This window comes from Chlorocebus sabaeus, chromosome 3 (assembly GCF_047675955.1).
Source record: "Chlorocebus sabaeus isolate Y175 chromosome 3, mChlSab1.0.hap1, whole genome shotgun sequence".
Classification (NCBI taxonomy): Eukaryota; Metazoa; Chordata; class Mammalia; order Primates; family Cercopithecidae; genus Chlorocebus; species Chlorocebus sabaeus.
Window position 1 is genome coordinate 80,909,774 of NC_132906.1, and position 27,291 is coordinate 80,937,064.

The 27,291-nt window shown below is 42.0% G+C and overlaps 1 protein-coding gene across 23 annotated transcripts in view; it reads right to left on the reverse strand.

The window, feature by feature from the left end:
* The window catches only part of DOCK9 (dedicator of cytokinesis 9), a 297,489-nt gene that overhangs the window by 128,265 nt on the left and 141,933 nt on the right, over positions 1-27,291 (reverse strand). For all 23 annotated transcript variants that reach the window (XM_007960750.3, XM_073014464.1, XM_073014461.1 and 20 more), the window contains exons 3-7: positions 12,589-12,678; positions 8,279-8,361; positions 5,773-5,842; positions 4,005-4,100; positions 2,910-3,044 (exon numbers count right to left, since the gene is read on the reverse strand). In XM_007960750.3, coding sequence (XP_007958941.1) covers positions 2,910-3,044; positions 4,005-4,100; positions 5,773-5,842; positions 8,279-8,361; positions 12,589-12,678 — 474 coding nt within the window. The remainder of the gene's footprint in view (positions 1-2,909; positions 3,045-4,004; positions 4,101-5,772; positions 5,843-8,278; positions 8,362-12,588; positions 12,679-27,291) is intronic.

The following is a 27,291-nucleotide window of genomic DNA, read 5'->3' on the forward strand; positions in this document are numbered from 1 at the left end:
TGAAATAACAGATTTTAGATAGGGGGCAAAAGGCAGTGCAGCCCTTCCTTTGTAGAAGGGAAAGACATGAGGTGAGCCCCACATCGCCTCAGCTTTCTGCCTGGAGGCAGTATCAGAACTGCGGCACAGGAAGGGGAATCCAAACAGAGCCCTGCCATCTTGCTGAGGAGAAGACACTGACCAGACCTGGGGAAGACCAAGGTGGCCAGAACATGCACGGCAGAGTCTCCAAAATGACAGGAAATAAAATAGCACAAAGGTAAGAGAGAGCAGAGCTCCAGAAAGATCCACCGAGTCACACATGCATTAGGTATATGTTTTCTATATGTTATACCTTATTTTCTATTTATATGTTATACCTTATTTTCTCTTTATATGTTATACCTTAACAAAAAAGCTTACCAAAACATAAAATAAAAACCAAGACACAACAACCAAGATTTTAGAACACTGAAGAGAAGACCACAAAGAACAGGGATTCAGAATAACATCAGAATCCTCCAAACAACAGTGGAAACTAGAAGGCAATGGGATACCCTTGAAATTCCAAGGTAAAATGATTTCACTTTGAACTTTATAACTAGCCAAACTATGAGTCAAGCGTGAATGCAAAAATAAAGATATGAACAGATACCCTAATTCTCAAAAAATTAACATCTCACACACAATTCCTTAGAAAGCTGCAGAAGATGTGCTTCTCCAAAATAAGAAAGTAGAACAAGAAAGGGGAAGGCATAAGGTTCTAGAAACAGGAAGCCCAACACAGGGAGGAAGACAGGCCGAATGTCTAGATGGCAGGTATGCAGGGCAGGGAAAGCAATTCATCCAGATTAGAGGCCAAAGGAGGGTGCCAGGAGCTAAAATCCTATCTACCAGCACAGAAGTCATGCAATGACGTCCAAAACTGATGAATGAAGAAACAACAGTGAACACTTGTGATCTAGCACCATTACTATTTCAAGGGAATAGGATGTGAGTGGGTGACGGTGATGCAGAGGTGAAGCATTGCCCTTCAGCACTGCTGGGCTTTTTTTTTTTTTTTTTTTTTTTTTTTTTTTTTTTTTTTGAGACAGAGTCTTGCTCTGTCGCCCAGGTTGGAGTGCAATGGCACAATCTCAGCTCACTACAACCTCCGCCTCCCAGGTTCAAGCGATTCTCCCGCCCCAGCTTCCCGAGTAGCTGGCATTACAGGCACCCGCCACCACGCCTGGCTATTTTTTGTATTTTTAGTAGAGACGGGATTTCACCATGTTGGTCAGGCTGGTCTTGAACTCCTGATCTCAGGTAATCCACCCACCTCTGCCTCCCAAAGCGTTGAGATTACAGGCATGAGCCACTGTGCCCGGCTAGGCTGTTTCAATCAGACAAATGTATTCCTTGGAAGAAAATGCACTCTAATTTTGGGTAAACATGCAAATACATAACAAGTATACCTTTGGTCAAACCAGATAGCTGTGTCACACTGGCCCCACCAAACAATCTCCTTACAGAATCGAGCCACAGGCCGATGTGATCAGCCACCATGGAGTCATTTGAAGAGAGAATTCTTTGATAATGGTGACTGAATCTTTTGTGAGGGGTTGTTAGGAAGATTGTTCATCAATCACAGAGCCTTCTGTCTGAGAGGGACCCTGAGAAAAATGCCTGAATGATCTTCATTCTGAGATTACTGCGGCAGCTTCTGACTAATTGAATTGTCTGTATCTTATGTGCACTGTGAATTGTGCGACTGAACAGGTCTCCAAGTGAGAAGGCACAGAGCCCAGGTGGTGGCCCACCCATAGCAGGTGTTAGATCTTCAAAACATATGCTTTCTCCTTAACTCTATTTTCTCTCACCCTTATCCCAACCCCCTGTTCATCTTTCTGCTTTCACCCCCACTTTAAGTTTATGCTATCCCATGTCCTGTGTATGCTTGTAAGCTGCTGCCTTAAATCTTTCTTGAAAGTGGCAAAGCTGGATGAATGGAGGGGTGGACAGATGGATGGATGGACAGATGGACAGATGATGGACAGGGAAACTGAAAACTCTCTTCCAAAGACAATGCTAAAAAGCTACAGAAGGATGCACGCAAAACTGGTAGTAGCACCCCTCAGAGAAGAGAGACTGAGGAGGGGAGAAGGAGTCCAGAAGGACTTTCACTTTATGTGTATTATCTGATTTTTCACAATAAAAATACATTCATGTATTACGTATAATTAACAATAATTTTAAAGGATAAGTACATAAGCCCTATGATATAAAAGTACAACAGCCCTATGATTACAAAACTATCTAATATTGACCAAATGCTTACCATTTGTTGCCACTGTTCTAAGCTCTTTACATGTGTAATGAATTAACCCTCTCAGTAACCATATTTGGTACTGCCATTATCCTTATTTAACAAATGAAGTAACTGAGGTACAGAGAGGTTAAATAACATCTCCAAGGTTACAGCGCCGGTAAGTGGAGGAGCAGGGATTTGAACTCAATCTGCGCTGAAATCTAATCTCTTTACTGATCTGCATGGCCACTGGTACTATAATGCTAGCGACAAAAATCACCACTGAGATACTATGAAGTATTTTAAATATTTTCCTGCACTGATCCATCCAATGTGCTCATTTACCATATTAAAGAAACATTCTCATTATCTGAATTAAGTAGCCTGTTAAAGGTCACGCAGCTATAAAGTGGCAGAGCCAGAGTGCTCCTGCCTGTCACAGCATAATCCTGCCTCTACATTATCCCTTTTGTCTTCTATGATGATGAAAAACAAGCCTTTCCTCATTTAAAGTTAGATGTTATATTTCTACCATGCGTATTGCCATTTTTAGAAGTGTTTGCTTAAATCTGCTATTTTTTATTTACACATAAGCACTACTGCAGATAAGAAAACATAACAGCAAAACTCTTTTCATATTTACCTGAACCACACCCATACAGGAATCCAGAAATATTGATCCTTTTGGTTCTTTGGAGATCTTTTCATCTTTATAAAAATTCAAATTATAGGATCCATCGCCAAGTTGAATCAGGTGGAAAAATCGTCTCTTAAATGACTGAGAGAAAAATACACACACAGCGATTCTTTCAAAATGAAGAGGGTCACAATCTCTATCAATAACCCACTTATGACTACACACATACATAACACCTGTTTCCGTTCTCACTCTAGCTGACGCTCCAGGTTACTGCGGGGTTAAGACTACCCATCCCATCTAAGAAGCTCACTGCATCTCAGCTCTGAGGAGGTGGTTCCCCTAATATCCATGGGTCATTTTTCTCACCCACGGAATCGGAGATTTTACATAGCTACCCAAATGCAGTGCAGGAACTTCCAATTTGGGATGCAGCACAGAAGGACAGAAACTTTCTCTAAAATCCCCAGGGTTTCTTGCTCAGAGAATGGGAACTATTTTTTGCCTCAAGACGCTGAATGATTTTCCAGCCTCAGGGTAATGACAGTCACATTTCCTCCTTAATTTTTATCTCCCTGACTCGCCTGTGTTTCTATTCCCTTTGTTATTAATCCTGATGTTTCTCTGGTCCCACTTTTTCTCCTGAATAGCTTCTTCTATTAGTGTGACTTCTCTCTCTGCAACCTTCTCCTCTGTGCAACTATTTTCTTTTTTCGTCCTCAATTTTTGCTTTACTTGTTGCAGTACGCCTCCACGGAAATGCTCAGGATTGGCATGACAGATATGTCCCTTGGTGACATTCTGTGAGGTACCAAGGAACACTTTTCAGTTACTGTAGAGAAGAAAGCCTATTGTCAGTGACTGCACCTTCACACCAGCCGAGGGATGGTCTCCTTATGCTGGTGGTCAGAAGACAGTGAGGGAAAGTGGGTGGATGAGACTGTGCCAATGGGGGTGCTATCACCAGGGGAGCATCCTAGGAACCAGACAATGTCCCTTTTGTGGGGAAGAACAGCACGCGCATTCATCTTGAGCACTGTTCTAGAGCTCTATGGAAGAAAGAGCTGTGAGAGGGGAGGGCAAAGTGATGCGCGTCCTCACCCTCATGGTCACGCTGATAGCACTGTTCATGTTGCCTTTGTACAGCCAGCCATGCTTGGTGATCCCACCCTTCTGGGAACCGAGGGAGGCAGCATCCTAGGAGAGAAGGAAAACACCACCAGTCAACCTCCCGTTATTACCTGGGTTACTTGCTGTGAGTTTGGTCAATGGGAAGGTCATTACCTTTGTGCCAAGTTGTCCACTGCCCCTGTACTGAAGTACCCATTGACACCAATGCCTACAAGTCACATGAAAGTCCACTTAGTGGTAAAAGAGAGAGACCTGCCTACATTTCTGAAAACTTTATTCCATTAAAGGCAAAGCTAGCTCCTGTCCAAATTTTTATTTGTCAGTGTTTAATGAGCCACAGAAAGGACATACTTCAACTGACCACTCAAGTTGGAAGGTCTTGCCTGATTTCATGAAAAAATGTTTTCAAATTACACTCCCCTATAGTCAGAGGACAAAAGCACATTCCTGGAAACCTTCCCAGAGGCTTAGTTCAGGGAAAGGTGAATAGAGAAAGGGAGGAAATGTGAGGCAATACAGAAAGGAGAGATAAAAATGATGGAGGGAAAAAAGAAGGAGAGACAGGAAAGAATGCAAGCAGGGATAGAAAGGAGGAAAGGGGGAGTCAGAGAAGTGAAAGGAAAGAGCTGAGAGAAGTGAAGAGACCTGCTTTTTTAGCACAGACCCCATGCCGCAAGACCTGGGTTTAAGGAGAAGAGCATGGAGCTGCCACCTGCTGCTACAAATATGTTAAGCACACATTTGTATGTATAATAGACAGACAAAAAATACACACACACACACACACACACACACACTCTGGCAAAGCTTTTGTAATCACACAGACAATGGCAGAAAGACTCATTATATGCTTTGTCTTGGACCATCTCAACATTAATATTGGCGGTTTTAATATTTCTATTAACAGCATAATAGAAATAACTTACCATCTAGGATTTTACAGTTTAGTGCATGCCCTTACATGCTGTATTTTCATTTGTCCTCCTGTCACTATTCATGCTAATCAGCTCCAAGTTCCCAATATATTGTTCATTTTGAATGAGCAGTCATTTTTCTTAGAACTGTTTTAAAAGTAGTTTTTAGAACAATCTGCTGCATGCACATTGCTTAATGAGTGGCTAATGTAGCTCAGCTGACACATTTTTTAAAAAGGAAAAACCTGAACTCACAATGGGACACTTAACAACCAATGGGGAGGATAAGAAATGCAGAGATGGGCACTGTCTTCTTGTGAAGTTTCCCTCACTCAGTGGGCAAACTCACCTCAATGCCCCACTCCCTTAATATACTTCTTTAGCCGTGAGTTTTCTCTAGGAATACGGGGAGTGGGCTTGATAAAATCAGACTTCACTCACTAAAAGCAATCATTGAAGAAATAGCCATTTAAATCTACTGGTTGGCAGCTGTTTTGAGATCTGTTGAAAAACAACCTAAATTCAAGGTCTAAGTCATCTTGATATCTTTTAACAATGTAGCCAGATCTGATCCAAGTCTTTGAAAATGATCTCAGAACAAATAAACACAACCAAGAGAACATGAAATGCTAAGCAGTAAAGTTGAAACAGAGACCTTATTCCAATCAATCAATAACATTTTTAAAAAATTATTCCGTTTCATGTAGCACTCCAATGTCTATTTTGGCTAAATGTTGGTAATTTTCTAACTAATCTTGTAAGTCTGTAAAATTCATGTTTAAATCTAGAGTGAAAAGAGAAGCAACAGCAAGCGGGTATCCCACCTCGTCTTTGTCAACCTCCTCGTCAACTTCATAGACATGAACCGGAAGTTTATCCAACTTGACCACTTTGCTATAAAAACAACAAAGAAAATTTGTTTTAGAAATGCCTAGTCAAAGAAGAGGCTTTGCATTTCCTCTTCCATCAGAGGGCCCAGCCTTTACTAAATCCAAAGATGACCCAGCTTCTCTATTCAGACAAAGAATAAAACCATCTATGCCCTTGCTTTTCAAGGTGGGTAAGCCAAGAGACTTGAGTAACAAAGCTCCAAAAAGCTATGTGGAAAAGACAGCATAGCTTCTGGGGAGTGGGCAGGCATATTAAAAGCAAGAAAGTAATTAGTTTTCAATAAACAAAGACTTGGTAGAATAACTTTTAATACAAAGTTTATGAGGAAAAACAGGAAGATTGAGTTGTTGCATTGAAACTGATTAACAATGATGGTATTAACCACAACAAAAACAAGACACCAATATCAATAGCAGCTTGCATTTACTCAATGGGTATGAGGTGCCAGGTCCTGTGCACTTCTCATGTGCCCTCTCATTTAATCCTTTAATGATGGTGACTGTTGTTAAGGCCATTTAACAGATGAGGAAAATCAGGCTTACAGAGGGCAGAGTTGTCCAAGGCAGAACACAGAATCTGTGTTCTCCATCACTTTACAATTCTCCCTCTCTTTCTCATCGCACATTTGGAAATGCTCATTAATGCCAATAGGGAAAATGTACCAGCAGTCTAATAGATAGTAAGTACACGACATCACATAGTCTGATGTATTTCAACCCTTAGACTATGAACAATAGGATCAACAAAGATGGGCTAAGCCAATCCAATGGGAAGAATTAAAAAATCCCTAAGGGAGGATTGGGTAAATATAGAACTAAAGAGCATACTCATCTGGAGAAGATAATGCTAGGAGGGAGTGTTCCTGGCTGAGGTTTAAAAAGAGGCAATCAGGGAACTGGCCGAACACACTTAAGGAGTGGCAAAGCCACACACGGAGGAAAAACAAACAGCTAGGTCCACTGAGAACAGCATAAAAGGTTCCAGCTCAAAGATGTAACAAACACAAAGAAAAATACATTAATCAGGTCTCAAGTAATATTTTCATTAGTGATGGTGAGTTTTAAAACATAATCCATCACGATTTGCTTTCAATTTTCTCAAAATCAAGTACACTTCAATTTGCCAACTGCTATGGTTTGGATATGGTTTTTATTCCTACCAAAACTCAGATTGAAATTTGGTCCCCAGTGTTGCATTATTGGGCCTAGTGGGTCACGGGGCAGATCCATCATGAGAGGCTTGGTGCTATTCTCACAGTAATGAGTGAATTCTTGTTCCTGGCAAGATGGGATTGCTTGTTGCTGAAATGGATTAGTACCCAAGAGAATGGGTTGTTATAAAGTGAGGTTCCTCCTCCTCCCCTTTGGTCTCTTTTCACAAGTGCCAACTTTCCCCTTTGATCTTTTCCATCATGTTTTGAAGCAGCACAAAAGTCTTCAACAGAAGCTGAGCAGAAGCCAGTGCTATGCTTCTTGTACAATCTGCAGAACTATGAGTGAAATAAATCTCTTTTCTTGGCCAGTCAAGGTGGCTAAACACTTGTAATCCCAGCAGTTTGGGAGGCAGAGGCAGGTGGATCACCTGAGGTCAGGAGTTCGAGACAAACCTGGCTAACATGGTGAAACCCCATCTCTACTAAAAACACAAAATTAGCCAGGCGTGGTGGCACATGGCTGCTCAGCTACTCAGGAGGCTGAGGTGGGAGAAGTTGGGAGGTGGAGGTTGCAGTGACCCGAGATCGTGCCATTGCATTCCAGCCTGGGTGACAGAGTGAGACTCTGTCTCAAAAATAAATAAATAAATAAATAAATCTCTTTTCTTTATAAACTACCCAGCCTCAGGTATTCCTTTAAAGCAATACAAAATGGACCCTTTTATAACAGATTGTCTGTCAAGGCAATACCTTCACTTTAGCCACCACTATTCAATCTAAATACACTTGCTTTTGGTATAGTCTAGAATAAGTTAATACTTTAAAGAAGGTAAAAAAAAAAAAATTTAACTGGGAAAATGCTTGTTTCTTGATTTACTTTTTTTTAAAACATAAAATTTATTCAATGTAAAATGCGCTTTATAATTATCTTCTTCAACATATTCTTTTCAAGGAAAATATACACTGCAGCATATTTCAGTACACTTACATTTTCTTTGTTTTATATTTCGTAGTGAAAAAATTTCACCTATTTATTTATCAGTGGTACCCTGAAAAGAACCACTGGACATAATTAAACCACCCACATGTTTATTACTACCTAGCAATACCAAAGCAGCATGTTTGAGTCTTACAATCAAAGGCCCTGTAAACAATAGTTACACCACATACACATAAACTATCGAGAAATGTTTTCCCCGATTACTCTGATTGCATATGAAGTTACATACCTCCCCGCAAGCATTTCAAGTACATTTTTCCCTATGCATATAATATAGTTTACTCACTTCGGAAGCTGTCGAAACTCTCCCGAGTAATCTTCATATTTATAGTTCACAAGATGCCAGTCAGAGTTATAGGTTTTGATGCACTATTGAAGGGGGATTTGAAAAATAGAAAGTAAAAAACAAAGAGGTATGTGATGACTTTTGGAAAACACTTGGGAAAGACTGTGAAGGCATAGCCATACAAACATCAAAAAAAAATCTTTCCCATCAACCAGCTAATGCCTGAAATTCCACCACCAGAGATTCCTGTGAAGCTTGAGACTTTGAACCACTGAAACATTACCCTTGGGGGCAGTATCACTTTAAGTTATCATCATTAATGATCTGAGAGCAGGTTTTACAAGGAGACAACTTCACCTAACCTTATGACATTTACCTAACAATGGACTATTTCAGACTAAGCACCTGGTGCTTAAAAAGTCATGTGGCCTCTACTATGACATGAAAGTGAACAGAATGCATGAACTTAAAGATGCATTCATGGTATTTACTAATATTAGAACTAGCTAGCTCTGTTAGTTAATATTATCATGTAAATTTGCCCTCAGTTTTTCTTTCCATTCATAAGGAAAAGAGTGAAATAATTAGGAAGAAAGATTTGGATTCCAATTAATGTTAACACGATGACATTTTCATCTGTCTGTGTGTACAGAATGTTTAACGTAGTCCTCCACTGCCAAGGATTCTATTAGTGACCTAACTTACACAGACCTCATTCAAACTACCTCGCCACAAGACAGATTCAATGGGCCAGCCTGGTGTCTGTCGTTCATCTACCCATGAAGATCCTCCAGTAGTGCATAAAGCCTAAGATTTTAATGCCACATCCACCAGATCTTCAAATATGAATGAGTCAAAATCAAAAACTAAAGAATTTTAGTTAAAATCAGCTTAGTTCAAATGATCTTCTGTATAGTCAGTACTTGACTATATATGTGCAGACTTGAGTGTGGGGGGAAAAAAAGCATGAGTGAATCCATGAAAACATAGGTAGGTAAATGTATTTACACCTTATCTAGTTTATTTGACTCCGGCTGTAACTAACATGAACAACATCTCCATTCTGCTTCTTTCACTTCATCGTTTCTACTGTCAACATTTCCATCTGTGTCATAGGCCATGCCTGAAGGCCTTCTGAAGCAAATCCCTCCACCTCCAAAATCATGAAAATAAAAATTCCAACAGCAGCAAGTGCTTATTTTGTGCCAGGCTCTACAATAAGCACTCTACTGGCAAGGGTGTGATGTGTGATGTGAAGGTAATGTAAGTTTTTAAAATCATTCTGAGAGCTGGAATAAATAGCAGAGAAGGGCTAAGCGCAGAGTCAGATTTTGGAGCTGGCCAACTTTTCCATTTTTTTACTCTGTAGATACGAATATTTTAAAATGCTACTTTATCCTTGAAAATGATTGTTTTTAGATTTCTCAAAGCATTTTCACATTTAGAGTATCATACACTCAAAATTGCATTCCAAAACCAATCAGATTTCAGAATAATCCATAGTTTTGGATCTTCCCACTACTGCCCCCAGGTCCACTGGCACAGCTAAGTAGTCAGGCCTGACTATGTATGACACGGTCTTGTAGGCGTGATCCTATTCTCTTCAAAGAGCCACAGCGGTTTTTCAACAAGCACTGGAACTAAAGTTGTACCACCAAGTCTTCTGCAGGACATTAAAACTATTCTGAAGTATAAAATGTACCTGCCCAATTAAAAACTAAATAAACCAGCATAAAATGCATTTATGAATAGAGCCCAGATTTTTTTTTTTTTTTTTTTTTAGATGGAGTCTTGCTCTGTCAACCAGGCTGGAGTGCAGTGGCACAATCTCGGCTCACTGCAACCTCTGCCTCCTGGGTTCAAGTGATTCTCCTACGTCAGACTCCTGAGTAGCTGGGATTACGGGCGCACACCACCATGCCTGGCTACTTTTTGTATTTTTAGTATGTACGGGGTTTCACCATGTTGGTCAGGCTGGTCTCAAACTCCTGACCGCGTGATCCACCCGCCTCAGCCTCCCAAAGTGCTGGGATTACAGGCGTGAACCACCACGCCTGGCCAAGATTTTAATACCTTAGGCAAAATGGGGAAAATAATTACACTTTATTATGTTCAAATATTTATAATTATAAGGAATTGCACATACAAAAAAAGAAAAAAGAAAAAAAAAAAAAAAAACTCCACAGTGAATCTGGCTAAGTATTTAGAGATCCATTGATTTAACAAGCCAGTGTGGACTATCTACACAGCAGGCACTGGCTAAATTCCAAAGCAGAAGCACAGAATGAGGCAAGCAACCCCCACTCCTCTGGGGATGTAGAAAGTCTAGGAGATAAGGAGTCCCATCAGAAATCCAGATCTGGAGAAGGTACCTCCAAAAAGACAGGAATGTGACTGACTGATTACATGATTAACATTTCAAACCTGTGAAATTCAATAATATTTTGAAGTTACACTGAAAAGTTTTTGAAGTTTTTTTCTGCTTTGTTTTGCTTTGTTTTAAGCCATTAGGTCATTCTCTGGATCAGAGGATGAAGAGGAAGTGATGTTCACTCCACCCAAGTGGAAGGGTCCCAAAAGTGTTCAGTTATGTTGGCTCCGGCAGCATAGGATGAAGCAGCTATTGCTCAACCTGCAGTGATTAAATAACTTAATGGAGAATTCTCCCTCAAAAAACCATATTTTTTTAATCAACTGGGAGAACTGAGTTAGCAATTAATAATTTTGCCACATGCTTTAAAACACGGGTCAACAAACCTTTTGTGCAAAAGGCAAGATCATAAATATTTTCAGCTTTGAGGGTCATATGATCTCTGTTACAACAACTTAACTTTGAGTTGCACAGTGACAGTAGCCATAGGCAATTTGTAAACAAATGTGCCTGGCTGCTTTACAATAAAACTTTATTTACAAAAATAGGCTACAGGCTAGATTTTGCTTGTAGGTAATAGTTCGCCACTACCTGCCTTAAAAAGACATTTATAACTACATTCACAAACACATCTGGCTGTATTTGTCTGAAATTAAGTTTACTAATATAGTGGCAAAGGAGGTAAGAAAGGAAGTTACTTTCTCAGAAAGATGAGGGAACACACTTAAAATTTTTTTAATTTTATATTTAATTTTTCAAAAATCTCAATGGAAATTAAATATTGTTATTTAATTGGTCTTTATTTATAAGAGTATATATAGCTTCCTTATAGTAAGCAGTTTCATTGATGGGCATATTTATGATCTAAATATCAACTAGAAAAACCAGGATTTAAAAAATCATTATTTTTAAACAAACTTAAAGAAACAAAATTAAAACACCTAATTAATTCTTCCTACCAAAAATTGCCTGGAGGGAAAAACAAACACTCCAAGGGGGAAAGCTGAAGCAAACAACCTAAATTATAATAATTTCTCTTTCTGGCTAGGCACAGTGGCTCATGCCAGTAATCCCAGCATTTTGGGAGGCCAAGGCAGGCAGATCACTTGAGGTCAGGAGTCTGAGACCAGCCTAGACAACAGGGTGAAACCCTGTCCATACTAAAATACAAAGGTTAGCCAGGCGTGGTGGTGCACGCCTGTAATCCCAGCTACTCGGGAGGCTGAGGCAGGAGAACCACTTGAGGCAGAGGTTGCAGTGAGCCGAGATTGCTCCACAGCACTCTAGCTTAGACAACAGAGCAAGACTCTGTTTCAAAAAATAAAAATAAAAAAGTAAATAATTTCTCTTTCCTCCATAAGATAATTTTATTTGTATTTTCAAACAAAAGTAATATTAATCAATGTATCTTGATCAGGAATATATAAAGTAATCAATATATATAATAATATATATTGACTAGCAATAGACCCTGCTTATTATCAGCTAGTACTTCATGAATACTAAACTAGTCGAAAATAATTTGCAAATATTTTGTATAAATGAAATAAATGATATATAAATGTGTGTGTCACCCTTAAAAACAGTATTAATAACAAGGCCTCCCACAGATTTCCAGTGAATTCATTTATAAGTTACTGCTTATTTTAAGCCCATGAGATAAATTCTGTGGAATTCACTTTTTGTAGTCAGATACAGCCCCCTCCAAATAGGTATAATTTTAAAAATAATAAAAATGTAAAAAAGAAATAGCCCCTGTGGACATTTCTGTCCAAGTTTCAGAGTCTGAAAACTTCACATTATTCTCCTATTTGAACGTCCATCATAGAAATATAATTACCCCTTTGACACTTTCTTGATAATTTTGAAATTTAAAGAAAAGGAGGCAGTTAGGGGGAAATGACTTTAAAATGCAAATTAATACAGGAAAGAGCCTTACCTCTGTAACAAACAAGCTCTGTGCTTCCTCTTCCGCCTTCGCAGGCACTGTTGAGCATATGTATCGACCCTGTCGTCTCAGGATGGCCGTCTGGAAACAAAAACAGGAGGAAAAGCCTTGGGTAAGTGAAGGAGGCAGGTGCCAGCCTCAGAGTGCAGCTGTGTGTCCTGCAGCTGGGCCTGGCACCCACAGAGTCCCTCCAATTTCCCCCATCCAGTGCAGCTGCCTCCTTTGGTCACACACAACAGATTCCATTTGGCAACCTCAAGTTCCAAAGCCAGGCTGGGTCACAGCTTCTGTTTCTTTCTGGATCAGGGGCCCACAGATCCCTCCAGCCAGCCCTTCCTGCAGGGTAGAGGCCCCTTTCAAAGTCCCTAACACCCTACCCCCAAGTGCTTGATCTAGTCCCATGATATAGCATCTTACTTGCCTTAACTGCTTTTATTGTGGTAAAATATACATAAATTTACCATTTTAAACATTTTGAAGTGTACAGTGGCATTAAGTATATTCATGCAATTGTGCAACCATCACCACCACCCGACTCTTGTCATTTACATGTGTTCTTGTTCACTGCCACATCCCCAGTGCCTAAGAGCATAGATAACTAGACACACAGAAGATCCTCAATCAGTAATTGCTAAACGAATCTATGAACTGGGAAACCTCCCCTCCAAGGGACATTAGAACTGTTCTTGTTCATTAGGCTTAAATGCTTCTTTTAAATAAAATGACAAGGCAGGGGTAGCATCCTGTCTACCTCAATAACTGGGCTTAACGTTTCATTTTCTTTTTCTTTTTAATTTATTTATTTATTTATTTATTTATTTATTTATTTATTTATTTATTTTTTGAGACAGAGTCTCACTCTGTCGCCCAGGCTGGAGTGCAGTGGCGCGATCTCGGCTCACTGCAAGCTCCACCTCCTGGGTTCACACCATTCTTCTGCCTCAGCCTCCCAATTAGCTAGAACTGCAGGCACTCGCCACCACACCTGGTTAATTTTTTGTATTTTTAGTAGAGACAGGGTTTCCCCTTGTTAGCCAGGAGGCACAGTCTGTCTCCCCTTTCCCTAAATCTGGGCTGGCTTTCACCAACAAAATGAGATAGAAGGAATGATCATCAGTTCTAAGCCTAGCCTTTGGTGGTGGTGGTGTTTTTTGAGAAAATATCTCACTCAGTCACCCAGGATGGAGTGCAGTGGGGCAATCACAGCTCAGTGCAACCTCACCCTCCTGAGCTCAAGTGATCCTCCCACCTCAGTCTCCCAAGTAGCTGGGACCACAGGCATGAACCTCCATGCCTGGCTAATTTTTATATTTTTTGTAGAGATGCGGGTCTCACCATTTTGTCCAGACTGGCCTTGAACTCCTGGGTCCAAGCAATCCTCCCACCTTGGCCTCCCAAAGTGCTGGGATAATAGGCATGAGCCACCACACCGGGCCCAAACCTAGCCTTCAGAAAAACTGGGAGCTTCCACTACCTCCTTCTTGGAAGCCAGTCACCATATAAGAAGTTCTATCATCTTGAGACCACCATGGTAACAGGAAGTACAAACTACCCATAAAGAGAGGATATATACAAGATGCCCCACCATCCCCCAGCTGGTCTCAGAGATACCACAATGTGAGTGAGGAAATATCTTGGACATTCCAGTTCCTACAGTGTAAAACAGAAGAACCACCCAGCTGAGCCTTGACCAGATTTTAGAATTGCAAAAAATAATAAATTATTGTCTTAAGTTACTAGGCTTTGGGGTGGTTTGTTACTGAACAATAGAAAACCAAAACAAGATTGTAAGACACTAGGAATACCTCCAAGTTACAGTACCAAAGAATACTGCCATTTTCATGAAAATGGATTTCAAATACTAGCTACACTACAGAGTTAAGACAGAAGCACTGAGGAGGTACACTATGCTGCAATCTCGTTTCCACAGTCTCCCTTCTACTCAATGCCATGAAAGAGGTCAAGTAAGATGCAGTAAATGCCTGTTGGATCTTGAGAGTAGTTTGTAGTGTCTTATGAAAAACATTCTACTGATCGTTTAAGGACTCAGCATAAATATTACTTTATCCATCCATCCATCCATCTATCCACACCTTACTGGGTCCCTACCTTCTTCCAGGCACTGAGCTAGCAGCTGTAGACACAAACTTTAATAAATTATAGTTGCTATTCTTTTAAAACTTACAGTCTGATGAAAGAGAATGATGAGGAAATAATTATTAGAGTATGATAAGTACAGAAGAGTATAGAGAAAAGAGCACAGAAGCACAGGATGATATGAGAGAAAAAATAGGGGAGTCTAAATCCAATAAGGTAGAGAAGAGGATATCAAGAAAAGGTACACTGAGGGAAAGCTAAAATTAGCTTAATTGTAAAGGATGAGCACAATTTATATTCAGTACAAAACTAAGACAAACATGGAGATAAACTTGCCCTTGGGAAGTTCAAAGCACAAAATTGAGATATAATGAATGAGATTAACTCTTTGCCAATAAATAAATAAATAAATAAATCTATTAAGTCCTAGAACTAAAAACTTAAGTCAAAGGAAAAACTACCTAGAATTCTCACTGACCTTGAATTAAACAACACTAAAATTCCACATCTGGGACAAGAATAGGCCAACAGAAAGAACTAGGCTTCCACGGCCGGAGGAATTCTGTCAGTGTCTCTATCACTGTTTAAGAGAAAGGTTGGAGCTGGGCGCGGTGGCTCACACCTGTAATCCCAGCACTTTGTGGGGGCCAAGGCAGGCAGATCACTTGAGATCAAGAGTTCAAGACCAGCCTAGCCAACATGGTGAAACCCCATCTCTACCAAAACATCAGGCAGCGTGATGGCGCACGCCTGTAGTCTCAGCTACTTCGGAGGCTGAGGCACGAGAATCGCTTGAACTCAGGAGGTGGAGGTCACAGTGAGCCAAGACCATACCACTGTACTCCAGACTGGGTGACAGAATGAGAGCCTGTCTCAAAAAATAAATAAACAAACAATAAAAGAAAGGTTGGAACCTATTAGGCTGGACCCATGGGGGAGGGGAGGACTACCAGGCTTGGCACCAATGGGGCTGTCAATGTTTGATACCATCAGCTGCTAAGGTCTTCTAATTCATTGCCCTTGCTCTGAGTACAGTCTCACCGAGCCACTTACTTATAATATGCTTCCCATTTAGACTTTCCTACTGGGAGAAAATATACAGCCAATATAATATTCTGATCTGCTTGTGAATTCTAGTTCTCAATGCATATTAATAAAATGACATTCTGGTTTGTGCTCTTGTGGGGTTGCCTGCAACAAGTCAGTTCCCCTGAGCCTGAAACACTCTGGGTGACCAAATTCCATCTTTGGACTTGCAAACCTGAGGTCTGATCCTGTACCATGGTGACCTTATAAACCACTCCGAGACCTGTCTGAACAGTTAGTCAACCCTAACTCCACTATCTAAACCTCTCCTGTACTCACATGCCCTTCTTTACCCCATCAGATTGCAAATTCCTTTGAGAACAGGAGATACATCTTCCTATTTCTAGCTATGTGCTAAATACTCAATAAATGTTTCAAGAATGAGTAAATACACTTTGGGAGGCCGAGGTGGGAGGATCACTTGAGACCAGGAGTTCAAGACTAACCCGGGCAACATAACGAGACCTTGTCTCTACTAAAAATAAAAAAATTACCCAGGCATGGTGTCATGCGCCTGGAGTCCCAGCTACACAGGAGGCTGCAATGGGAGGATCTCTTGAGACCAAAAGTTCGAGGCTGCAGTGAGCTGTGACCAGTCCACTGCACTACAGCCTGGGTGATGGAGCGAGACCCTGTCTCAACAGGAAAGGAAAGGAAAGGGCAGGACAGGGCAGGGCAGGGAGAAGGAAAGAAGGAAGGAAGGAAGGAAGGAAAGAAAGAAGGAAGGAAGGAAGGAAGGAAGGAAGGAAGGAAGAGAGAGAGAGAGAGAGAGAAAGAAAGAAAGAAAGAAAGAAAGAAAACAGTCAATGGAGAACTAGGAATCTACCAATAACAACCATTACTTGCATATAAGTTTTTTTCCCCTATTATTACAAAAAGTTATCTGGTCCATTATAGAAACTGACAAGGGAAGACTATAGCATGAGTGAATGCTCTGTTTTAATTTCTCCACAGATTTTATGTATTAAAAGTCATATTCAGATAATCATCTACTTTATGCCAAACTGATTCACATTAAATTTCTATAGTTTTATTTATTTGGCTTATAGACAAGTCCAAGTCAATACTAAGAGATTTATACTCCAAAAGCACTAAAGCCCTTCTCAACAATAAGCCAAGTTTTCTTTTTCATAGCTGTGGTATTCTTTTCTACTTTTCTATCAGTTAAAATCATATTTCTGCCAAAAGGTGAGTTTATATCCTTTATATCCACTTTATATAAATCAACATCAAGGTGGGTATTCAAAGCATACCAGTCCTATTTCTATGTTTGGAAACAAACCATTTCCATTCTGCTAAGAAATCCGTACATTTGAAAAGGGAAGGGGGAAAAAACATTCCACACCATAATTAGTGTAATATGTGTCTGAAAATTAAACCTAAACATTGCTAGCATCTCAGATAACTATTGGGATAGAAATCTCACAGCATAAACATAATTTTAAAATAAAAGCCCTTTACCAAGGTATGCACCTGCAAGAAAGAAAAGGATAAAGAAAAAAGAAAAAAAGAAAGGCAGATAGATAGATAATCAACAGATAGAAAGATAGATAGATAAAAGCCCTTTCCTAGCTATTATAATAGAAGGCAAATTATTTTCAGTCCGTATCATTACTTAGGTTAAACATGTAGCCTTTGACACTAAGAAATTCTTAGTTACCTTCAGCAAATATGGATAGGAGTCTTACAGGAAGTTCCACAAAATCACAGGCATAATTAAAAAGGAAGAAAAAGGGGTGACATCCTTTCCCAAAGGGCTTATATGAGGATGCACAGACACCTGAGAGCCCCAGTCTCAATATTTATGGGACAGTTTGTTTTTCTTTTTCTTTTTCTTTAACAGAATGAGCTAGAAAAGCAGAGAGTTGCTCCCAGAATAAAAAGAGTGAAATTTACAACTTTCTCCAAGTCTAGTTTGGAATGACAAATTTCAAATAGAGGCCGGGGGCGGTGGCTCAAGCCTGTAATCCCAGCACTTTGGGAGGCCGAGACAGGCGGATCACGAGGTCAGGAGATCGAGACCATGCCGGCTAACACGGTGAAACCCCCGTCTCTACTAAAAAACACAAAAAAACTAGCCGGGTGAGGTGGCGGGCGCCTGTAGTCCCAGCAGCTGGGAAGGCTGAGGCAGGAGAATGGCATAAACCTGGGAGGCGGAGCTTGCAGTGAGCCGAGATCCGGTCACTGCACCCCAGCCTGGGCGACAGAGCGAGACTCCGTCTCAAAAAAAAAAAAAAAAAAAAAAAAAAAGATTTTTTTCCTCTTAGTTGAAATGATCCCCTCCAAACACTGGGGTTACTGTGATGTTTCTGAGCCACTGTGGGAAGCCACTTAGCCCTGGGTAGCAGGGTAGGCCCACCTAAAGGGAGCGAGTGGAGGTACCCGTTTCCTCACCTTGGCCGACCCCTGGGGCCTCTGGCGTTTCTTGCTTCTATTATCATCACTTACTGCTCTCTCTGCAGCTTAAATGTGGAATCCCTCTCTCCTAACTACATTCCTGACCCCAACCTGGCCGGGGCTCTGTCTGGCCTCCATCGGTGGCAGCCAACACGTTACCCTGGCCCCACTGAAGCTGGAGATTCTGAGAAGCTCATGTTTCAAACCACAAGAAATGTGAAGTGAATCGTTTCAGTCAACTTCCGATGTTAGAATGTGAGAAATGATATTGGAAAGAGATTTGAGTTGAGAGCCAGGAAACCTGAGTCCTTACCCCAGCTCTGCCTCTAATTAGCTGTGCAATCTTGGGGGATATTTGAACTTTCCACATCCACAGAACACTCTTCTAGGATCTCTAGGTTTCCTTTGTGGTTTAAAAATCCCACAGTTCTATGAATATGGAATTCTAAGTCTGTTCCTCTCAAATGGTTTATCTGAGTGCTGGAAATTGCTTTGTAAGAAACTAAAACATAAAAGGCATCCAGAAAAAAGAAAAAAGATGAATACCATATTTGCTTTGAATCACAGTTGCATTACCTTAATTATTTTTCTTTATGGAAAGAATTGTGGGGTAAAAAGGAGGGAAGATTCACTACGTAGATTTAAATAAATATAACAGTGAGTATTAACAAAGATTTATCTTATTTTTCTAACCTTCTCAACTCATGGCACTGGATTTTTTATTAATTACTTTACAATGGGCTTAAACTATAACAAAATAGCCCTCTTAATTCCTGGTGGGAAGTATGCAAACCCATGGGATATTTAAAACATCATATTTTATAAAATCTTAATTAAAAGACCAACAATAGGCCCACCCTTGCCCTGGGACCATACGAACAATGAGCTAAAGACAATCTCCCAGAGAAGCGGGTGGGCTGTAACCTAAGCCAGCTGCTGGAACCGGTGACAAAGTGTCTCCACATCTCTGCTGATCAAAGGAGCAGAGAGCTGGGAGTTTCCTCCCTCAACAGAGAAACAAACATCAGGGACAGTCCAAAAGGGGAGCACAGGCTCTGAGGCAGGAAGAGATGGGGAGTACCCAGCAGCTTCCCAGGTAGTTCTCGAGAGCCAACCCGAAGAAAGGGGAGACCACCGCACTCCAACTGAGTCACTGAGTCAGGAGAAGGCAAGATGCTTCTCTTTAGGAGTAAACTGTCAGTGAGAGCAGGACTGCAAACCTAGGGAGCTGGAGGGGCATTTCAGGGTACCTGGGGTCCTGCCTCTAAGATGGTCTATTCTCTGAGGACTGAGGATGACCTAAAATCCAAGAGAAGGAAGCCCGGGGTCCACAGTGACCACCTGTTACAGAAGCTCAGCAGGCCTCAGACCCCATCAATTCCAGTCTACCCTTAGGCTTAACTGTGGAGCCATCAACCCTCTCTCCTGTTTGTAATCTCATGTAAAGCATCCGTGCTTGTGCTTATTTTTGTGCTTGTTTTCATTTACTTTAGAACTATCCCTTCAAACACCTGAGGACTTTATGCATTTGTCAGAGAAACAGTACTTGAATCTGCTGAAGGAAGGGCAGCTCTTAGGGTGGGCCTGGGGCAGGGGCAGGGCTCAGGAGATGGGGGGACCTGGATGCAGCCAAAAAGCAAAGCCCAGGAGGTCCAAGCAAGATTGAGCTCTTCGGGGCCTGGCCTATCTCCCTCACTGAGTTAACCCTGGGTTCAATTTTTATTGTTCTCAGCTGGGCCAAATGGATAGCGTCCACGTCCATGTTCTAAAGTTGTCTCTGATTGCAAGCTACTCCCTCTTAGATGGCTCACAAGAGCTCCTTCCTTTTGTCTCTAGGCCTCAGCCAAACTGCATGGTGCCTCACATCTCTGCAGAATTATGTCCCTTTGGTATCTGCTGGAAACCCCACATGGTTGCACTGGTCTGTACATTAAATATTTTGTATCCAGTGCAGTATCAAACATTACTATTCAACAACTCTGCAAACATCGCTGAAACTTGCTGAGCACAGAGGTGATGAAACCTTTCCAAGTATCTGGCAGATGCATTTGTTTCAGAGCATATGACTTGCTTTTTCAGAGGATTCAGTACCAAGCTAGACTGGAAACTAAAATTTACACAGGGCGTTCCCACATTTTACCTCACAGTTCATGTCTTGGCAGTTAACCCACGATGTTCTATTAACGTCAGACAAATTCCATTTTCAGGGAACCGTTGCCTAAAGAGCCTCCATGTTTAATTCGCTAATAATTAAGAAAATGACAAAGCATAGGACAGAGAGGCTGAAGAAGGAATTCCATTTAGGTTTCTGGAAGGGATTTAATGAAAGCCAATTCCCAAGGAACACATTTAAAACATTACAAGGGCTGAGTTTTTTGTTGTTGTTGCTTTTTAAGACATAGGGTCTCGCTCTGTTGCCCAGGCTGGAGTGCAGTGATGTGATCGTGGCTCACTGCAGCCTTGACCTCCTAGGCTCAAGCAGTTGTCCCACCTTGGCCCCCTAAAGTGCTAGGATTACAGGCGTGACTCACCGCGGGGGCTGGGCTGAGTCTTGATACGAGCAGAGAATTATACATTTCTCATGGACTATTTGAGCCTAAGCTCTCCTAACACAGATTCTATAATCCCTCTTTTTGGTGGTCTTGAGGTGGGGGGGGCCTTTTCTGCCTCTCTAACTGCTCCTCTTCACGGGCACCTGCATGGTCCCCCATTTCTTTCTCTGGTCCTTCAACAGAGCCACCCTTCACTCTGCCTGATGTCACAGTACAAAGTACAAAAATGCACAAACCACAGTGCAGCACCCTAACCAGTAGGCCCATCTTCCCTCTATCATCTCTCTTATCTATTCTCTGCACAGCTGCCATTTGTCTTTCTAAATCTCTCATCTGACAGCACCATGCCTCCGCTGAAATTCTTTCAATGACGCCTCACTACCAACAGAATGAAATCCAAACTCCTCAGCATGACCTAAGACCTTTTGTGACCAACCGTACTAATTTTGCTGGATTCTTCTGCCCTTCTCCAACCATCCAGCAACATGGACTATTTCTGATTCCCTAACGCACCAGGCCCCTCTGAGTGGCACCAAGTTGCTCAGACTGGTCTCAGGCACACGTACCATTCTGCTGAGATTACTCAAAGATACTTCTGTGTCTCCTGCCAGACTTGAGAATCTGACCATGTTATTCATCTTTAATTCTCCAATACCCAGCAGAAGACCTGACACAAGATGAATGTTGCTAAGTAAATGTGAAGTTGGGACTTTAAAAGAGGGACTGCACAATTTAGTTGTGAGATCACATGAGGTTCTAAATGAAACAGCGTCTCAGCAACACGTGAGACTTCAGATAGTTCCTTTCACCAAATAATGTACTGCTTCCTAAAAAGTCAGATTTCAGTAGACCTTTGAGGGTCACATGAATTTCATTCTGCTACTTTCTCAAATCCCTCAAATGGAAGAGCACACATGATTGTTTATTAAAATGCAGTAAACTAAGTAACATAAATGTTCAGAAGCCTTAATAACTAGTTATCAATTAAGTACATTTTTGTAAAGAATTTTTTTTTGGTCTTACAAAGAAGCAATTTTAAAATCACTTCCTAAGTACTACTGCACAGCTGAGGACAGGAGAGTTACCCAGAAAACCAGGAGTAGCCTTGTGGTCATTCGGGGCCCAAGTGGCATGTCTGGCTTCCCATTTAGTAAGGGATTCAGCCTGCTGAACAACTAAAGTTGAGGGTGGCAACTAAAAACAGCCACCCTCAAAAATAAAATGACACTCCCTAGAGGAGAGAATAGAGGTTGTAATAAGCTCCCTAGTAACCCAGCGTCTCCCCACCAATGGAAGGGCAGCAGCAAGGGCATGCAGAGGTCTCCTGGATGGTGGTATCTCTTTGGATTCTCAAACATCTGTGAGGACCAAATTTTAGGGGAAATATCATCACTGAATTACAGATTAAGAAAAGTGAGCTTTAGGTAGGTTTATAACTTATGAAAGGATCAGAGTAATAAGAGACAGACCTGAGTGAAAACCCCTGTGGACATATGACTACATCTTGGGTCCCGTCACTACCTCTAGTGTCTAGAGCACCTACCAACTCTTTCATGCGCATTCCACTCAACCTTGAGGTAGGTGTAAGTAAGTGTACTTTCTTTTGTTTTCCAGTTGTCTGCATGTGTCTCTGGTTGTCTTTTTTTTTTTTTTTTTGAGACAGTCTCGCTCTGTCACCCAGGCTGGAGTGCAGTGGCATGATCTCGGCTCACTGCAAGCTCTGCCTACCAGGCTCACGCCATTCTCCTGCCTCAGCCTCCCGAGTAGCTGCTACTCGGGCAGGTGCCCGCCACCACGCCCAGCTAACTTTTTGTATTTTTAGTAGAGACGGGGTTTCATCGTGTTAGCCAGTATGGTCTCGATCTCCTGACCTCGTGATCCACCCGCCTCGGCCTCCCAAAGTGCTGGGATTATAGGCATGAGCCACCGCGCCCGGCCAGTTGTCTTTCTTTAGAATTCTATTTTAGTTGCTAAAAGGACCATAATTGTGTGTGGACATCTAGCACAGTGGATATGCTTCAAGTTAAAACATGTCCATCACAGTTATGTGTTGCATAGCTCTGGAGATACATTCTGAGAACTGCATCATTAGGTGACTTTGTCCTTGTGCAGACGTGATAAAGTGGACTCACAAACCTAGATGGTATAGCCTACCACGCACCTAGGCTACAGGGTGTAGCCCATTACTCCTAGGCCACAAACCTGTACAGCATGGGACTGTGCTGACTACTGCAGGGAGACGTAACACAATGGAAGTATGTGTGTACCTAAGCATATCTAAACACAGAAAAGGTATGGTAAAATACAGCATTATAATTTGTGGGACCACCACTGTTGACTGAAAGGTCATTATGCAGTGCATGACTGTATTTACACATCTTGACACACCAATGAACTTTCCTTCAGGACTTGTCTTAGGAAGACATACTCCCTAATGTGCCACCCATCATCCCTATGTAAGGTTTCACTTATGCATGGAGTATAATTTCACTCAAATCCCTCTGAGTTGACCAGCGCCACGCTGCTCCTATCAGAGCAGCATTTCAGCTCCTGGGCTGTCATCCAGAGTCTTACTTCAAACACAGCGCAGAGTCAGCTTTGTAGATATAATGCTAAGCAGATGGGGAAGACACTCTGACTCTAGGACTTCTGACATCAGGGGACTTCGATGAACCCACTGAATCTGTCCTCTCTGGATCTCGTGCACACACTCAAACGTGTTGCTCAAACCCCTGTGGGACACACTCCATATTATCTAGGTTCTTCCAGGCAACCCTGGTAGAAAAAGGCAGAGACACAGTCACAGCAGGACTCGTTTTTGTTTTAGAAGCCATAGAGAATTTTGTGCCTGGTAATATGTTAAATGACATCTAGGAATTCTGAGGCCAAAACCTGGATTTCCATTTCCTTTAAAGACTCTTGGTTTGTGTGTGTGTGTTTTTGCACGCAAACATACTGTGGCTCCTTTTCTTCTGCTCCCATGATTTGCCACCTTGAGATACGCTCTAATGACCTCAAAGGACACTGGTGCCAAGTTCTCGTATCCATCCATTTGTGTAATACCCCTTAAGTGCCTACTATGGATAAAATACTGTTGTAGGAATGTTGGCTAATGTAAACATGAATTTTCAAAAAACTATGGTTTACAATTTTTAAAAAAATTATGGCTTTCTATTCTCATGGAGGCTTTATTTTCTATTTAGGGGAAAAAGAAGCAGTTTCATAGTTACAAATAATCATAATAAAGAGGGATGGCAATGAATGCTGGAGACACAGTATATACTTCATAGATTTCCATCTGATTAGGCTGCCCCGATGGAAGATATCATCCTTAGTTCAAATCTTCCTCTATCCATGCCTGTTCATCTTCTTTAATATCCTAAGACATATACACTACTCACATGGATAAAAATGTCCTTCTATCCCTCATTGGTTTACAAATATGGTCTGCATTTATCCAGCTCCACCAATTGTAGAATTTCACCATTCTCTCTGACATATTTAAAATGTCAGCTAAATGTCATTTTAAAAAGAAAAGAAGAATGTGACCTCTCATGAGGAACACAAACATACAATGATGGACTAATGGGTTCATCAATATCCTTCATTCAGGATAAGAGAATAACATCTTACATTCACTTGATGTATACCGGTGGTATTTCATATGTGTGTGCTTTCATCTAGTTACATATGTAGCTAATGTCAACTCCCTACTTGATCCTAGGTTTTCCTGACCACAACATGGAACAAAAATCATGTCACAGTGTCCCCTATATGGAGGAAGAAAAAAAAAAAAAGCTACTACCCTCAGCAGGCTGAGGAAAAAAAATAAAATGATAAAATACTTTGTAAACATAAAAATCAACACACTGATCTTGTACCCTAATTGTTTCAGCAGGAGGCATCACGGTTCCACTGAGTTCTCTGGCTCCTGAGGGCACCACTACACTGTGTTCCATGTGCGTGCCCTGCTCCCGCGTAACATGGTCAATCACGTCCCCTACGGTCCTATGCCAGGGCACATGGGGACACAGCCGCCCACACACCCTCCCCTGCCTGTAACAGCGCATGGGGCTGCAGAGGGATACCCTTGGAGCGGTGAGGAAGACGGGAGAACCCTGTGAGGTGCCAATCAGCTGAACCTCACTCAAGGATGGCGGGGTCATGGCCAGATCATCCTCCTAGCCTATCAGGCCTCCACCTTCATTTAGAAAGGCTGGCACAAATACAAAGTTAATTGTGCTTCCCCAATATGCTTCTGTGGTTGCTGATACGGACTCAGGCATAGAAGTTGTTTTCCAGAAGCAATTTTCATCCTTAACACTGCCTTCAGTTTAGGAAAATAACATTGAATTTGCACAGTCGAATGCTGATATTCTTGAAGTTTGGTGAGCTAAGCAAGATGGTTTTAAACAAATTAAAGAACAAATGAATCAGTCAAGGAAACAATGATTCTAAATGTTCGTAAATCACTTCCTTTTCCTGCAATATTTCTAATGAGAAAGCTTGTAACATACATCTTCCAGGGACCTGGGAATCCAGCTCAAGCTTAAATGCTCAAAATAGCCACTCCCATTGAAGAGCTCTACCCTTAACTTCTTACTTCAATTAGATTTTACATCTGATTGATGTTTAGTAGGCCTGGTAGTTGGGCTGAATGTACATCTATGATTTTCTGGATTTCTTCCAAATGATTTAATGCTTTGTTACATGCTGATTCTCCTCACCCAAGAGCTGTCTAAAGTCTCAGCCATGGTCCATGTTATCACCACACCCTCCTCTCGTGAGCTCTCAGACACTGACACGTCCCTTCCCTGAGTGTGCCCTGGTACCCCTCCAACTACCCCACACCAAGTATTTTTGCTCCTTCATCCTCTGGGCCCTCTGGTATCTTCTTTTCCCAGTCCAGGGTCCACCTCCAAAGACTCTCCAGCATCGGTTCCCTGGGAGGTCATTTTAGGACCTTGGGTCACTCACTCTCACCCACATCCTGCCACCATCACGGCCATCCATCCTTTCTCTTCTCTATTCCCAGGTGTCTGACGTTTCCAACAAGGCTAATGGTTTTCATTGAAATCTTCAGTGGAAAGACCCCCCTCTTGGTTGATAATTCATTTGTTTAATTCTACAAATATTTATTGAATATCTACCACTTGTTCCACATGCTTAAAAACTAAGATCCCTGCCTCCTGAAGTCTACATAAGAAACAAGAACATATACCAGTGTAAGAAGTTCATAAGAGACAGGGAGAGAAAAAAGAAATCAGAGCAAGGTAGAGAGGACCAGCAAGGCCAAAGCGGAGTGGAGGTGTAGCAGTCAGCAACAGCCTCACTGCAAAGGTTAGATTTGGAAAAAGGTTTGCAGGGGGCAAGAGAGAGCCAGGTAAAGAATTTGCAGGGAGAGGATAGGTCCCAAGCCAGAAGCCTGCCTCGGGAGGGAGACAGGAGCCCAAGGAGGCCAGTGTGGCTGCAGACAGACAGCGGGTGGTGGGAGAGGCGAGCTGGGAGAAGGCCTGGGAGTCAATGGGAAACAAGGTCACAGGGACCCTTGGGCCACTGTAAGGCCTTTGCTGGGGGATTCTGAATACAGGAATGATATCCTCTGACTCACTTTTTAAACAACCTCTCTAGCTACACTGTTAGGACCCACTGGAAGAGGGCAAGGAGAGAACCCAGAAGACTTGAGAGAAGTCTCTCGCATTAAACCAGGTAAGAGGGACAGACAAAGGCTGTGGTGATGGTTCCAGCAGGGGGAGAACAAGCTGATGACACTTGCTGCTCCCCCTGCCACTCCTCATGGTCTGCTTTCCAAACCCTTACTCGCCCAAGCGCCCCCTGCCCCAGGCCAGCTTGACATTAGCTCCCTCAGCACAATGTGCCACTACACTTTTCAATACACAATCCTCTCCTTCCATTTGGAGCTGGCAGTATCTCTCCTTCCTCAACTCTTCCCCTAAAAAACCCTTAATTCCCTCCCCTGAGACCCCATGAAGAGCCCTGCTTCAAAACTCAGACCACATTATCCTGTATCTTCCATCTCTTCTCCATGCCTAGGTTTCACCCTTCTCAGCTGACTCTTGCTTTCCCAATCCTGGTAAAACTTCCCGCAGACCTTGTCACTGCTGTGAGTCACTCTGATTCCTTTTTCTGTTTCCAGCTTACTCTAACCTATGTCTCCCCACTCACTTCTTTACCCCTGCCCGGTCACCAACTCCACCGCCTTTTCTCGGGACCTCCCTAGCCGCGGGGAGACTGTCTGCCCTCTCTGCCTGCCTTCTACCAACTCTTCTCCTCCATTTCCTGGTTCTTATCCTAACTTCTGTCTCTGCTTCCCCTGCTTTTTCCTAAATGAAGGCACTAGCCCAGGCTTCAGTCCGTCATGCTCTCGGCCCCTTTCTTGCCTGTCTCACTTTTCTGTGGATGAATCTAGATCTTCCTTTTTAAACACAACTTCTCTCAGCGCTGGACTTCCACGTTTCCAGCCACTTCAAGAGCTCCTAGCACCTGGGTGTTCCACTAAGCTCTCAAACAATACTTCCACAATAGATTCCCATGGGACTAG